The sequence below is a fragment of the Cryptomeria japonica genome, chromosome 4 (assembly GCF_030272615.1).
Source record: "Cryptomeria japonica chromosome 4, Sugi_1.0, whole genome shotgun sequence".
NCBI lineage: Eukaryota > Viridiplantae > Streptophyta > Pinopsida > Cupressales > Cupressaceae > Cryptomeria > Cryptomeria japonica.
The window spans coordinates 533,787,335-533,804,454 of record NC_081408.1 but is presented as its reverse complement, the minus strand read 5'-3'; the positions used below and the strand labels follow the sequence as shown (position 1 = coordinate 533,804,454).

General features: G+C 32.7%; 1 protein-coding gene across 1 annotated transcript; it reads left to right on the top strand.

The window, feature by feature from the left end:
* The first annotated feature begins 451 nt into the window (after positions 1-451).
* LOC131044099 (LOB domain-containing protein 1-like) lies at positions 452-2,718 on the top strand. Its single transcript, XM_057977350.1, has 2 exons — positions 452-605; positions 2,303-2,718. The coding sequence occupies exons 1-2, from the start codon at positions 453-455 to the stop codon at positions 2,630-2,632; spliced, it is 483 nt and encodes a 160-aa protein (XP_057833333.1). The 5' UTR covers position 452; the 3' UTR covers positions 2,633-2,718.
* The last annotated feature ends 14,402 nt before the right edge of the window (positions 2,719-17,120 follow it).

Sequence of the window (17,120 nt, the reverse complement as noted above, 5' to 3'; positions counted from 1 at the left end):
AACAAAATAATCTATCACAATTCTCCTCAAGAATGGTCGGTTATATGTTGGATTGCGGCTCTCAGAGCTTTTTTCTCATGTCTACTTTATAGTACCTCTTCACGCCTGGTTGTAAATTATATTATCTGTCTTTTCAATTATATATGTCAAAATAAAATTTGCTTGAAACAGCTGTACATATTTGACTGCTGATCCAGAAGTCCCATTTATTTCTGCTGTTCAGATTTACAGGTACATGAAAGTAGTCTATAAACATAAAAGAAAATAGCATTAATTTAATATGCATTCAAATCAGTAGCCTCCCATCCAATTGCATCCGTTCGTTTCACGTCATGGCATCCTTCCTGCTTACGTCAAGACGAAAGACTAAGCGAGTCTTCCTTGGAGCAAATGTTTATTATAATTAGGGCAGGCCTTTTATCGGATCATATCATTCAATGGCAAAACGAAAGATGCCCACTTCTGCCTGCGCTGCTTGTAGAATACAACGCAAAAAGTGTTCTGAAGATTGTTTGCTGGCTCCGCATTTTCCTTCTCATGATCCCGATAAATTTGCAATTGTCCAGAGCGTGTTTGGGACCAGTCATATTGTCAAAATGCTCCAGGTAATCTAACTTTTTGCTCCATTTCTTTTGGTTGGAGATAAGGAAACTGTATTTTCTTGGTTTTCGATGATTGTTTCTTACAATTGAGATAGTTAATGTTGGGAAGACCGTCATGGAAGAAGTAGTTGATTTTCAATGTAAGCTATTTCAGAGGAATTCTCTATGCTCTGCTCAGCGCTCTATTTTCTAAATGGTATAGGATCTAGTTCATCGAGCAATAACACAAATTTTTAGTATAAATTGTGTATATTTTTAGTGACTTTTTTAAATACGCTCAGTTTTTTTTATGTATTTACTAATCTGTTTGATTCTATTATGCTTTTTCTTGTTAATTCATTTGATTAATTCATTTTTGTGACGTAATTCAGTTTCAGTTGGAACTCTGCTGCATTGGAGTTCTATTTCATTTCACAAGAAATTTTAATGAATTAATCAGTTGAGTTTTTATATTAAAATTGTGTGGAAATTTATAATATTAATATTTAGGATTATTTTTCATGATTTATCATCGGAATAGTTATTTTACTTTTTGTTTCAATAATAGATCATAGAATGTAATTCAAAATGTTACAAATAAATTCTACACATTTTTTTTAATTAGCTGAATTATTATTGTGTTTCTTATTTTAATAATAGATCATGGAATGTGATTCAAAATGTTACAAATAAATTCTACACATTAAAAAAAAGGATAAAGACTTGACTTCATCTTCAACATTATAGTCAACTATAACACTTCAAAAAGATTTAAATTTTAGTAATAAAAACAATACCACCACATTTAAATCATCAAACTATATTAATACTGACTACACAATGTTTCTTAAAATTTATGAAAATTTTAACAGAATTTGAAAACAGGTAGGAAATTTGTGGCATAATAGAAAAGACTTTTTATAAATTTGTGGCTCATATAATAGAAAAGACTTTATATAAATTTGTGGCTCCTATTTATTTACACGTGTGATTTTCTTGCCGGACACGTCCAAAGTTTCCACTGTGAGCTGTTTCTCCACGTTGATGTGATTTTATTTGGGATATCACTCTCATATTAAACTGTTCCAGAAAGCTGCTACTCAAAGAATCGTCAACGATTTCGGCTTATATATTTCCAAATATAATCTCTCATACCATAGGAGTCCCAATATTTAATCCAACTATAAACACACATATATAGTTGGTAAATAAATAAAAAATAATTAATTGAAGCTAAAGACTTAAACAATATACAAGTCCGTCAATAATTAAACATATTGTGATAAAAGAGCATTTACAATTAAAAACTTGCTATGTAAATGATAATATCAGTTTTAATCACAAGAAACTTTGAAGAGAAACAAGTAGGATAATGTATTTATGGTTGTTGTACTTTTTGTTTAGATTGTATATATATATTTTTTATATCAACATTTCTCGTTACATTCTGTGATGATAGATGATAGAAAGTTTAACAAGTAGAAAGATAGATTGTTGTAGATCTAAGGAAGCTAAAAAGAGATGATTCGAGAAGGGTCCTTTTTAGATTTGCAACAATTCATTTTTCTACTCTTTGAGCTTTCTATCATTCTGATAATAAATGTAACCCCAAATATTGATACAGAATAACATACATAATCTAAACCAGTATATGACAGACAACGAATTTTCTTAATAAGATAATGTATCTCATAGTTTTTTTTAATGTGATGTTATTTTAGGGTATCAAGGCTGAGGAAAGAGCAGAAGCAGTAAACAGTATGGTGTTTGAAGCAACCGCGAGGACAGAAGACCCTGTACATGGGTCTGCAAATGTAGTCCAACAATTGCAGAAGCAGATTGCTGAGATGAAAACCCAATTGGAAAGCATGAGAGAAGAGCTCACAAATCTGCGTTCACAGTATGATAAAATTGTATTGCTCCTAAACACAGGATCTCTTGATGCTGAAAATGCTGTATATCCCACTGATGCATTACCACAACCAAGTGAAGAAATCTTGTATGAGGAGGTCGATCCCATGCTGTTATGGGATCCGCTATGGGAATTATAAAATAAAAATACCCAAAACCACATACTCATTGCTATGGCTTCAACAACATTTTATTGTATTGTAACAACGTATAAGTTGTTATTGTCGTTGATTATATACCACTGTACTCATCTATTGTATTCGTGTATCAGACATATATTTATATAAATAAACTTTATTCGGGGTATTCTTGGTGATTTACAGTTTAGCACTGAAAACATTGAACCAAAATCGTTATGCGTATTTACTGGTAATTTGTTAAAAACATGTAGTCAACCCATAAGAATTTCGACCACCCATTTTTATCACAGATGCTATCCATTGTTATGCATTGATTATGATTTTACAGTGAGGCTTTGCGATGGGAATGATCTTATCCACTTGCCGTACTTCATAAGTCACTGCAGTTTGTTTGGAAACTTGTGGCTGAAAGGTTGAACTCAATATTTGGAATTGTTTGGAAAGAAAAATGTATATCCAGCTAATTAAAAGGTAAATCATTTGAAAGAGACACTTGAATTTTTATGGAATCTTTTTTATATGAATTGTATTTTACTTGGCTGGATAGCCACACGAACGGAAAGGTGCATACACCTCGTATAATATTGATTAGCTATGATTTAATTAGGAATTGCTTAGAAAAGGAAATGTATATCCAGCCAATTAAAAGGCAAATCATATGAAGGAGACTATTAAACATTTTTTTTTTAACTCTTCTTTATGAATTGCATTATAGTTGATTGGATAGGAACGGACGGAAAAGTGCACACACCTTGTATATCCAGCCAACTAAAAGGCAAATCAGATGAAAGAGACACTTAAACTTTTTTGAAAGCTCTTCTTTATGAATTGCATTTTAGTTGACTGGATAGCCACGGATGGAAAGGTGCATGGACCTTGTATAACATTGATTAGCTATGATTCAATTAGAAATTAGCTCGAAAGAAAGGTGCATGCACCTTGTCTAATATTGATTACCAATGTTATACATAAAAATCTAAATTTTGTTGAGATGTAACTAAAATTATTATCATGTGAAGTAAAAGTATAAAATTGCATCACATTTGCATACAAAATGATGTGATATCATTTTTTAAACTTGAACTACTAAATACCTATGCGTATGTTTTGAATTTGAAAAGGATGTAAAATAATACTATAAAATGTGTCTTTTTAAATATTTATTAGAAAAATTTAAAACCTATTTGAATATAATAGTTTTATAAAAATTGGCATTATAATTTAATTATTTATTAAATGTAGAAAAATAAAATTACATGGGATGTATCTTTTTGTATAGTATAGTTTTTTTTCATTTTTCTTAACTTGAAACTTTAATACATGAATTTTTTTTTAATTTTATTAAATATATATTTTAAGTAAATATTAAAACGTGTATATTGAAAACACAACTATTTCCATGGGACATTACCTTTTTTCTTAAATTTTAATTTCAAAAAAAAATTATCCACCATGATAGAAAATTTAATCTAATGAATCTTTTTTTTCCAAAATTTTAAATAAAATTTTAGTGTTTTTTTCACATGATGACCAACCTTATAGTTTGGGAAGATTAATCAATTTTATTAGAAGTAAAAAATAAAATATAAATAATATTTAATCAAATAAATAAATACTTTTGAAAATTACAAAATCTACAAAAGGATAATTCTATATTTTTAAAAAAATTCAACATGATTAGGAGTTGGTGAAACACTAAAACTTTTGAATAACTTTATTTGTTTGGTAAACTGGACTCAAAGTGGTGCTACATATTTATTTAGTGAACAAGCTTAGTTGAAGATATTGTGTATATATTTAAGTTAGCTAAAATAAATCTAACTAGATCATATGTTTGATTAAAAATTATTTTTAGTCATAAATGCTTAAATTCACTTATGTTGATAAGCTGATAAAAAAAGGTGACATAGATTTATACTTTTACCCTATGTAATTTAGTTAATCTTAAACATTTCAAAAGAGATTTAAAGATAAATGAAGCGAGTGAAAGACCTAGGATGGAGGACATAGATAGGTAAGGGGAGAGAGAGAAGAGAAGGAGAGAGTTCATAAAGAGAAATGGGTAAGGGGGAGGGAGAGAGAGGTGGAGAGGGAAGGATAGAACTAGAGAGGGGACAAATAGAGAGGTGAGAGACCTAGAGGGGAAGAGAGAGGTGAGAGACCTGGATGGGAAGAGAGAGGGGTGATATAGATAGAAGGGGAAAGAGATATGTCTTATTACCCCCATCTCTCTCTCTCTCTCTCTCTCTCTCTCTCTAGGTCATCACCTCTCCCTACCAACTTCTCTCTCTCTATACCCCCTCTAGCTTTCTCCCTATCTCTCTCTCTACCTCTATAGCTCACCATCCATGTCTTATTACCCACATATCTCTATCTCCCTTTATCTATCTCATTGCTCTATCTCTCCATCTAGGTCTCTCACCTCTCTATCCTCCCATATGGATTTTTGTTTAGATAAATCATGAGTCACCAATAAACTATTATACCATTGTAAGGATCATTTGGCAACTAGATAGAACTTTATGAGAGTATCTCAACATGGATTTTTGTCTAGTAATTTAAGGGGTCTATGTTTTTTGAGTTTGGGGGATGGTAATTCAAGAAATTAGAAATTCATCTTGTAGCTATAGCCTTCCATTTGTATTATGTTAACCATCTAGTTTGGGGGTGTCCTTTGGCAAGATGAATTTGGAGATAAATCAATAGTACATTTGCAACAACAATGTAATAAGTTTGTGATTTTATTATAGCTTAGTGCATATCGTTGAAAAATTATTGTATACCTTGCAAAATATTATTGTATGAAATATTGATTAGCTGCGTTAAAAGATTAAACCACAAGGAGGCAAATAAAGACAAATTTGTTGAAGAGAAGGGAAAACCATTAAGATAGAATCACTTATACTTTATATGATGGTTCTAATGTGCAAAATTATTTGGAGGCATCTTAAAATATTGAACTCATGTAATTTCCACAGTCCATAATGTTAGCTTTTATCATTTCTAGTTTTGAGTTGTGTGTGATACTTTTCATCATCAACATTTTGGATCATTCTACTCTCTAACTATTCACTTCATCCTGACGATGGATCATGCAGTATGATTTAAAAAATTGATGATGAAAAGTATCACACATAGCACAAAACCATAAATGAGAAAATCTTATAATATTTCTGATTGTTATTTTACAACGACATTTCACTTCATGAACTCACACTAGAACTAGATAATGAAGCATCATGTTATTTAGCTCATGATTTTGGATATAATTAATGCTTTTGAGGTTAACTATTTGCCTATATATACAAGTCTTGACTCTTGGGTGAATGTCTTATTCATTTTAAAAGTTAACACTGTAAGCATCAAAGAAGAAGAGATACATTAGATTTTTCAAGTGATTTGAAGATTCCATAAAAATTTATATTGTTTCTTTGATTAAAAATTGAAAAATCTTAGGATTTATTTTTATTTTTAAAAGCATACTATAATATTTCTATTGCTGCTAGTACTTTTAGGCTCTTCTTATTCAAATTCATGAATGCCTCACCCTATAAATTTTCCCAAACTAACACCAATATTCTTTGTCTATTTATCCTTTAAATATTATTTTGCAATTTGAATTTTTTTAAAAAAATTTAAATTAACTAGATTACTTTTCTTATAGAATTAGGTAAAGAAAAAATCCATTCTAAGGCATTGTTTCCATCCAGAAATGACTTCTAAATCCAATTGTATTCGTTGGAATCACAGTAGAAAAATTCTAAATATGTATAATTCTTATTCTTATTCTTATTTGGGCCCCATTGTTATCTGTACTAGAAAGGATAGTCACACCTACAAAAAACTATTTTTGGGCAATTAAATGCACACTAGCAACGACTAAATCATATCATTTTTTAGACTTTCATATCACTAGGACTTCGTACTGTTCATCATATTGGAGAAGAAATTAGTGCTTTATTTCAAAATAGAATCACTTATATTTTATATGATAGTTCTAATGTGGAAAATTATTTGGAGGCATCTAAAAATATTGAACTCGTATAATTTCCACAGTCCTTAATGTTAGCTTTTATCATTTGTAGTTTTGAGTTGTGTGTGATACTTTTCATCATCAATGTTTTGGATCATTCTACTCTCTCACTATTCACTTCATCTTGATGATGGATCATTCAACATGATTTGAAAAATTGATGATGAAAAGTATCACACATAACACAAAACTAGAAATGAGAAAATCTTATAATATTTTTTATTGTTATTTTACAGCTACATTCCACCTCATTAACTCACACTAGAACTAGCTAATGAAGCATCATTTTATTTAGCTCATGATTTTGGATATTGGGTGAATGTCTTGTTCATTCAAAAAGTTATCACTGTAAGCATCAAAGAAGAAGAGATACATTAGATTTTTCAAATAATTTGAAGATTCCATAAAAATATTATATTATTTCTTTGATTAAAAATTGAAAACTCTTCAAATTTTTTTAATATTTTAAACTATACTATAATCTTTCTATTGCTGCTATTACTTTTAGACTCTTCCTATTCAAATTCATGAAGCCTATATTCTAACACCTATATTCTACTCTTCTTTATCTATTTATCCTTAAAATATTATTTTCCAATTTGAATTTTTAAAAAAAAAATTTAATTAATTATATTACTTTTCTTATAGAATTAGGTAAAGAAATAATACATTCTAAGGCATTGTTTCCATTCAGAAATTAATGACCCCTAAACCCAATTCTATTTGTTGGAATCACAGTAGCAAAATTCTAAATATGTATAATTCTTATTCTTATTTGGGCCCCATTGTTATCTGTACTACCATGCAAGAAAGGATAGTCACACCGACAAAAACCTATTTTTGGACAGTTAAATGCGCACCCGCAATGACTAAATCATATCATTTTTTAGACTTTCATGTTAGTGATTTAGCTTAAGGTTTTTCATTGCATATTTCACACAAGGAGATGGAAAATGGCAAGTTAGCCACTGTTCAAGTTGTAATGCTATGGGATGGCATGGAAGTGGTTGTAATTCTCTTCATGCTAGCCTTTTATTTTAAAATTTGAAAGGCATAATTTTGATTAAGGTAAGTTGGTTTCTTTACAAGCTTGTAATATTGTTATGTAAAAAGAAGAAAACAACAGTCATACGAAACAATAGCAATAAAGATGTTACAAATAAAAGGAAATAAAAAAATCAAATCTAAGTAATGTTTGGTAGAATCTTAAGAAATATTGTGTAAAATATTTTAAATCTTTTTCTCCTGGGTTCATTTGATGTATCTACATTGGTTGGGGTTCTTTTGTTCAATAGTTTTTTGTTTGTTTCTACAAAAATTGGATGAGGGATTTGACACACTCAGAGAAGAGTTGTTCTCTCATTTACAATATTGAGAATGGATATTGACACATGAAGTAGATGCATATTTTTAGAGGAATGTTTTTCTCTCATTGTGCAAGGATGATGGGACACTTAAGTTCACTCATCTTCTATGGAGTTTTGTAGGTTCTATAGTAAGAAGATCCATTGATGGAGTAAGTTTGGTATTTCCTCAATGAGAAAGGAAGATTAGTGAAGATGCCTCATGCCTCATCAAAATTGCTAGAAGGATTCCATTCAACTCTTGCAATGTTCCACCTTTTAATAGATTAAAATAATAAAGGAGGGAATGCTAGCGTATATTTTTAATTTCTATTACATTAATAATCTCATAACTATAGGAAAGTGGAAGAAGGAATTATAGATAGGGAAATCTCAAGCAATAAGCTCCACCAACCCCTTTATTAAGAGATTGGCAATGATATAATAACTCTGAAAATACAAATTCCTTATAATTTAAATCAACCCTTCTATCAAGATATGGCAAGGAAAGATCAAAGCCAACAAGGACTTCAGTCAAAATAGTTGTCCATAGTTGGCCCTTCTCAAAGGTAATCATATGGCATGGATTTTCCACCTCACCATATACCATGATGGTTCCTCTTGTCCTAAGATGACAAAATTTATGTAGTTGGACTCTACCATGAATACACATAGGGAGAGTACGAGATTGAAGAATTGTTCCCTTCAGGAGATGCTGGCATAAATTACTTTGAATATGAGTCCAATTCTAAGAGGGATAATGATGTACTTACTCAAATGGGGAATTCAAATCATGTGGTATTCACTAGGGGACAACAAACACAAAAGATGGATCAGCAATCAAAGGGACAAGTTAGCAATGCTCAGAATAGCCCCAAATTCATCTTGTCACAAAATTCAAATCGTGGCCATGGGAAAGGAGAGAAGGAGGTTCCTCTTGAGGTATTTTCCAATTCCCCTACAAATGATGTTCCTTGTTCTTTTGGTATTGTTGAATCTTGCAAAAATACTCAAATCCAAATATCCCAAGCCAAATACCATAGACAACCCCTCAAAATTGGATAGGTTGGTTAAATTCATTAGGCAAAATCTTGCCAATTCTCCTCTTAAATCTCAATTGTTTGATGAGATTGTATTGTTATTTAACATTAGAATTGTTCGACCTCTTATTCAAAATCCCATTATTCTATTAACCCTTGTGAAAAACCAGAACCATTTTTTGTTTCCATGTATATAAATGGGTATAAACTAAGCAATTATGTCATAAAATCGGGAGCTTTGAATAATGTTATACCTTCCCAAGTAGCCAAAGCCCTTGGATTAACCATAAACTCTTCCCATGGGAAATTTTATTCTATGAATTCTACCTAGGTACCCATCCTAGGTCAAATCAAGGATGCTGAAGCCACCCTAGCTTCATTTCCCAGCAAGAGGTTGAAACTCACAATATTAGTCGTTGATATTCCTATGAGTTATGAGATGCTACTGAGTAGGATCTTTCGTAAAGATCTAGGTGAATAAATTCAAATGGGTGGGTCCTACATGCTACCATATCCATGGATAGGAAGAAGCTTCACCTAGAAACTGAGCCCAAGGCAAAATTGACTATGCTAAAATATAGAGATTTGAGATCAAAAGTACTATATGTGTAAACTGGTCTTGGTACACATATGTTTACTTATAAGACCCAAGAAGACACTGAAATGGTCAACCCCTTATTGTGCGATGAACTATGGACCTTAGAATTTTATGGAAGTTGTTCCTCATCTAGATCAAGAGCTGGTATATAGTCCTTGCCCAACGGATAGAATTTTCCTTTATCCTGTAAACTAGATTTTTACAATACAAATAATAATGCAGAATACAAATATTTTCTTTGAGGATTGGTAGTCATCAAATAAAAGGGAATCATACAATTGAAAGTTAGAGGAGATGCAAAACTTGTAGTTAAACAAGTGAAGAACATATACACTACTAAAAGGTTGAAGCATTACAAAAATAGGGTATGGAATTTCCTAGAAGATTTTCAGGCTTTTGCAATTGAATTAGTACCTAGGGATCAAAATAGTAGTGTTGATTCCTTGGTTATGTTATTATCTCTCTTCCTACCACATCCTAACTTCAACAACAAAGTGTATTGCATTGAAGTAGTGTATAGGTCGAGTGTACTTGATAATATCAACTAGTGGTAATTCTTTAATGAAAAGTAGATTATTGAATTCCTTGAGAAGACTAAGGAATTCACTAGTCTATTCTTTGAAGGAAGTACTAATGAAGCTAGTGATACCATATGAGGAGAAATTTACTCTCAAGGTGGTAAAAAAATGAGATAATTCAATCCAAAGGGAAAAAAATTCCTAAGGGTTTGATCTCCCTAGAGAGCCTCTTTAAAAGACATGACAGATATGTCAAGCAAAATAATGAAGGCCCTCTCATGATGTAAGCTGAATATGAGGAAATCAATATAAAAATGAAAGAAGGCCCTAAGTTGGTTTGTATAGGGAAATGCTATTCTCAACAAGAAAAGGAATGCCAAATTCATTTGTTGACTAGTTTTAAAGATGGCTTTGCCTGGTGTTATGCTGATCTCAAAAAGTTCAAGAATGGAGTTTAATACAACACCACATTCTAATCAAGCTTGGAGAAACACCATTTAGGATAAAGTAAAGAAATTACAACCCCAAATTTGCAGATTCTATTTTCAAAGAGATTGATAAATTACTCAAAACAAGGATCATCTTTCCAATTCATCATTCCACATGGATTACCAGCATCATGCCTATTAGAAAGAAGAATGATAGAATAAGGATTTGTGTTGAATTCAGAAACCTAAACAAAGCCTCCCTTAAAGATTATTATCCTTTGGAGGATAGGTCATATCTTATAAATAGTCTTGAGATTGAAGATGAGGTCCATGATTGATGATTTCTCTAGATAGAATCACACAAAAGTGGCACCAGAAGATCAACAAGAAATTGCATTTATGAGCCTCATTGGTGTGTTTTCTTATAATAGAATGCCTTTTGGTCTTATAAATGTTGGACCTAATTTTCAAAGAGTGATGGACATATTTGATATTGTTGAGAAGTTTGTTGGAATGATGTTTTTTCATTGATGTCAACATATTCTTCTGTGCATTCTAGTGTTGCAGTCAGATTAAATAATTTGGTTTGGTCAGTTTGTTGCAAATGAGCTACTGTGGTTTAATGAGTTTAGAGATAGTTATCTCTAGTTGATTCAATAGAAGTTTCAATGATCTGCATGATGTTTTGATTGAGTTGTGTGATTCGGTATTGTGGTTGTTATTTAGTTGTTTGTGTTATTTGGTATTCTAGTTTGTGCTCCACATTTCTTTGGAACTGCTATATCTTGGTTTGAGGAATTGGCTGAGTGTTTGGGATGTTTAGGTGTGTCCTCAATTCAGATGGTTCATGATTTGGAAGTCCGCAAGTTAATCTTTCATTTTGACAATCAGTTGAATTGATGTTCTTGAGGTTCGGTATAAATATGATGAATATTCAAGTAGTGATGTTGCAGTTTTTTTGTTGTGATTCATGTTGCTTGTGGATGTTTCTAGATCATGTTCAATCCATGTTGTTGGTTTGCATTGATTGTTGTGCACGGTATTGATTTTTTTTTGATTTGGTGGTGTTCTTCATGTTATGCAACATTTGTGGTGATTGTAGTGTGTTGCAAATGATCGAGGCATAATTCTTGGATGTGTTTTATGTTTGCAGTGGTGATTTGGGTCCAAATCATGTCTTAGTCAACATTGTTTTTGTTTGTATGTGTTGTTGTAGCATGTGAGGTTATTATTTTTTAATTTGTGTTGAGGGTTTATCCGACCTTGAAATATAGGTTGACATATTATATAAATACATGTATATTCATTTGAGAGATGTATCTGTGTGTTCAAATATTGTTTTTATCTTTCAGTGATAGAGGAGAAAAGAGAAGAAGTATGAAAGAGTGTGCAAAAGTGTGAAGAGAAGAGTTTGAGTATATGTGCTTATCTCGAACTGTAGTCAGGAATTGGGAGATGTTATTTCATTAGTTCATGTAATCTGGATTGTTGTCTAAATCTTGTAAGGTAGTGAGCCTTCCTCAGGATTGTAGCCCTTCTTGTATTTGAGTCGTGAGCTCTAGGCAATGTGCCTGAATGCATGTGCATTACCCATTGTAATATTTTAATTACTCCTAACAGGGTATTATCTTATTGTGGGTAGGTTCCCATCATGGGTTTTCCCTTAACTGGGTTTTCCATGTCAAAAATCTTGGTGTTATGTGTGTTATTGATGTGGTTTTGTTGCATGCTTTAAACTATTAATAATCAGATCTAATTTATGGTTCCAATTGTGGGTTTTCCCTTAATAGGAGCTAGTTTTGGAGATTTGAAGAATGATCATTGTTGATTATCTAGATAACCTATAAATTTTCTCAAAGAAAAGAGCCAATCATTTGTAGGACTTAGAGATAGTGCTACAAAGATGTAACAATTATGGTATTTCACTAAATCCTAAGAATTCTATCTTTATATAGTCAGAGAAGGAAATTTGTTAGGCCACATCATCTCCAAAGGCATGATTAAAAATGACTCATAGAGAGTGAAGTAAATCCAAAAATTAAGTCTTCCAGGTCACAAAATAGTAGTAGATCTTTCTTTGGCCAAGTAAATTTCTTAAGGAGATTTGTCCTAGACTTTGCTAAAACTACCAAACATTTTGTTGAATTGATGATGAACCAGCAAGCTTTTAAGTTGAGCCTAGTGGGTAAGAAATCTTTCAAAGACATTAAGAAAGCCATTGCTAACAACCCTACTTTGGTACACCCTGGCTTTGAAAAACAATACATCATTTATTAGTGTGCATCAAAACACACTATGTCAGCTATCTTGTTATAGAATAATGAAAAAGGAATCAAAGATCCTCTTTTTTTTATGAGTGTTACTTTTAAAAAGCACAAGTTAAGTTATTCTCCCATGGAGAGGCATGCTTTTGCAGTGGTAAAAGCTTTCAAAAATTTCAAGTTTTATGTTTTTAATTCTCATACTATACTATTTGTCCCAAACTCTTCTATAAAGAGCATATTAACACAACAAGACATTTAATGTAACAAAAGGGGTTCTTGGGTAGAAATATTGACCTCAAACCCATGAACTTGGTCAGGGGGAAAGGGGTTTGTAAGATGATAGATGAGAGTAAACCTGATGAAGAAGAGAACCTACCACTAGTTCTATTTACAAGTAGCATCGACAAATGGTTCTCTAATGTGGCCTTTTTGTTGACTTATGCCAAGTGTCCCTCTCATTTATTAGCCATGGAAAAGAGGAATCTGAAGTTGAAAGACAGTAACTATGTGATATGGGAAGGAAACTTCTACAAGAAGGGGGTGGATGACACATTTGTTTTAATATGTGTGGATTGAGAGAAATAGAAGAAAATTTTGGAGGTTTTCCTCAACGAAGCTTGTGAGGGACTTTACTCTATGTATGTGATAGCTTTCAAAATCCTTCACCAGTGTTTTTATTGGCCATGCATGTTCTTAGATAGTTGCCATTGGGTGTCTAAGTGTGAAAAGTGCATTATGTTTACCAATAGACCTCAGCTATTTGCATTGCCACTTAGACTAGTAATCATCGAAGATCCTTTTCAATAATGAGGTTTAGATTTTTTTGGGCCCATAAACCAATCAAAAATCAAAAATTATTTTTTCATATGTGTAGAATGGAGTCTAGTTTCTTACAAGTTAATTTGTTTCAAAATTTGATGAATGAGTAAAAACCTATACCCAAAATACCACATGTTGGTTTTAATAAAAGATATATACACTAGCAAAATAAATCCAACCCAAAGGGTTGGAATTTTACAAAACATAATTTGATGATTGAGAAATGAAAATGCAATTCTGAATGAGAGTGGTAAATAATGCTAGTGCAAAATTGTTTGTATTAGATCAATCCTCTATCTCCCTCTCTCTCTCCCTCTCTCCCATTTTGATTAAATGTCACAAGTAGAAATGTTTCCAAGTCCCTATTTTTTTCTTCAAGTAAGACTCGATCGGCCAACAAGAATATATACATCAGATATAAGAGAACCAAATAAAAATGTATAAAATGAACATGCATTTTAAGAATGCTAGCACCAAATAATGCTAGTTCTGAATTTTCTACAATGGATCAATTCTCTCTCTCTCTCTCTCTCTCTCTCTCTCTCTCAATTAGTAGGCTCCTATCAACATTCTTTAACTCTCTATCTCAGTCTCTTTATCTTCACAATAATCGAGACCTATCTTTGCCTATCACTTTTCCTTTGTTTCCTTTCTACCTCTATTTATATCAGTCTCTCCTCCCCCCAAAATATATATACCTACTTTTCTCTCTTATCCACGCTTCACTCTACTTTATGTCTCCACTCTCTCACCCTCTATTCTCTTCGTCAAGATAAAGGGGTGGGATAGATAGAGGAGGATAGAGATAGGTGGGTAATGAAACATGGATGGAGAGGTGGAGAGATAGGGAGGTTGGGAGGGAGAGGTGATGATATAGACAATGGAGAGAGGGATTAAAGGAGGGAGATAGAATAACTGATATTTGGCAAGGAGATAGATATGAGGGTAAGGAGTGAGGGGGATATAGAGAGGGAGAGAGGAAGCAAGGGAGAGACATAGAGAAGAGAGAGAGAGAGAGAGAGAGAGAGAGAGAGAGAGAGAGAGAGAGAGAGAGAGAGAGAGAGAGAGAGGGAAAGTAACAACATATAGGAAATACCACAAAACCTATGTACCCTAAACCCTGCTCCACCATAAACCTTAACCTTTAACCCTATACCCTAAACCCTATGTCATACACCCTATTCCCTATAAACCTAAATAATTTATATACACTAAACCCTATAAAATTTAATGTAGAGGAATATGTAACAAACTAGAGATGGGAGGGTAGTAGAAGAGGAGACAAAAGAACAAAGATAGAGGAGTGATAATGGATGGATGAAGTAGACATGAACGAAGTGAGAGACTTGGGAGGGAGGACATAGAGGTAAGGGTAGGGACAAAAAAGTGAGAGAAGAGGATGAGAGAGTTCATAAAGAGAAAGGATCAAGAGGGAGGGAGAGAGAGGTGGAGAGGGAAGGAGAGAACTAGAGAAGGGATAAATAGAGAAGTAAGAGACCTAGAGGGGGAAAGAGAGCCGAGAGACCTAGATGGGGAGAGAGAGGGGGAAATAGATATGTGGGTGATGAGACATTGATAGTGAGTTAGTGAGGTGGAGAGGGAGAGAGGAAGAAACCAAGATAGAGGAGAGATAGGGTCATCCATAGTCTATTAAGTATTAAGATATCATTCAAAGTTGAGATTTCCATGTACAATGATCTGAAAATGTTACTATATCTCATTAGGTATAATATCCTAAGGGAAAAATCTCCATTCCCCTTTATTAAATTTAATAATAGCATGTCCAAAATAGAAAACCAAGCTTGTAGAAGATTTTGTTGTTTTATGAGTCATTAAATTTCATGGTTCAAACACAAATATATTTCCTGAAGAGCTTCGATAGATCAATTTTCTACAAATATAACGTGTAACTCCTATATAATTTTAATTATGAATTTGAAGTTGATAATGAAAGAAGATAATTATATATAAATTTCAGCTAGTAGTGTCACCATTGTATACTAATTTACATATCTTGTCATAATGCTAGCACCAAATTGTCTACATTGGATCAATTTTCTTTTTCTTTCTACCACATTGGTTAAGGCTTATCATTTAGGCTTTACAAGCTTGATGATGGATAGTTGATATTTTACCTTTCACTCCCTCTCTTTCTCCTTCCCTATCTATTGATGCTTCCCTTTTCTCTTAGTGCCTCTTCTCTCTTTCACCTCTCTATGCCCTCCCTAGGTCTCTCCCAACCTCTCTCCCTTTATACTTCATCTTCCCTCCTTACCTCTCTCTCTCTCTCTCTCTCTCTCTCTCTCTCTCTCTCTCTCTCTCTCTCTCTCTCTCTCTCTCTCCATATTTACCTCTCTACCTCTCCCTCCCTATCTTATTACCCACCTCTTTCTCCCCATTTATCTATCTCACCTCCATCTCTTCGCTCTAGGTGTCTCACCAATCTCTCACCAAGGAACACCTTCAATGTCATGATAAATTCTTCACCCTAGTATTTAAAAACTTGCTTCAATCTCTTATCAAATATTACACTAGCAAATGCTAGTTGTTGCCTTGAGGTGTATAGTGTGAATGTAGTTTCCATGATTACCGGTACCTACAAAATCCCTCCCCTTTGCTAAAAAAATACTTAAATAAACTATATTCTCTATGCACTTCTTTACCCCTATAAATAGATGCATTGATTTGTTTTGGTTTTTTTCCTCTTCAATTCTTTATACTAATGTCGTTGAGCCAAATATCTTTGAAGATTTGGGCTTAATTATGCACACTTCCCATATAAATAAGCAACCACCACCTCATATTCCCTACATTAATGAGATTTTGTTGTTTTAGTACATATTTGCCACCTTACATTCCCTACATTAAAGCATAGTTCACTATCTCGACATATCCACTTGAAAATATTTGTCCTAGGGGAGAGGACCCACAACGTGTGCATGCCATCTTCGTGGTGTCCACATGAGTATATTTATGCATATAAACGTTGTCAAATATAAATATATTTGACTGTGTGTGTATAACACCATCTTTGTGGTGTCCACCTCTAAATGTCTGACACTGTATACATATGTATACACATGCTCTCAAATATACATATTTGACTATGTGTGTGTGTGTGTGTGTGTATGTATACACTGTCCAAGATATATATTCCACATGCAATACTTATACACTCAATTATGTATTTTTGAAGGTTTAAATATATAATCCCAATTCATTAAACTCAACTTTGTAGCACCCAATTCAACTTTATAGAAGCCAATTAAAAATGCACAATTGAACACAAACAAAAGTGTAGATGAATGAAAATGAACATAGAGCCATACAAATGACTGACTTCATGCCAATTCGAACACAACACTGAATTGCATTTAGAAATTGTAAATACACGAATTTTGAAATTGACTATTTGAAATGAATCATATTTAGACAGTGACTATTT

Coding starts and splice junctions, on each gene's coding strand:
- LOC131044099 (XM_057977350.1), top strand. CDS start 453: ATGCCCACTTCTGCCTGCGCTGCTTGTAGAATACAACGCAAAAAGTGT. Junction 606..2,302: donor ATATTGTCAAAATGCTCCAG/GTAATCTAACTT, acceptor ATGTTATTTTAG/GGTATCAAGGCTGAGGAAAG.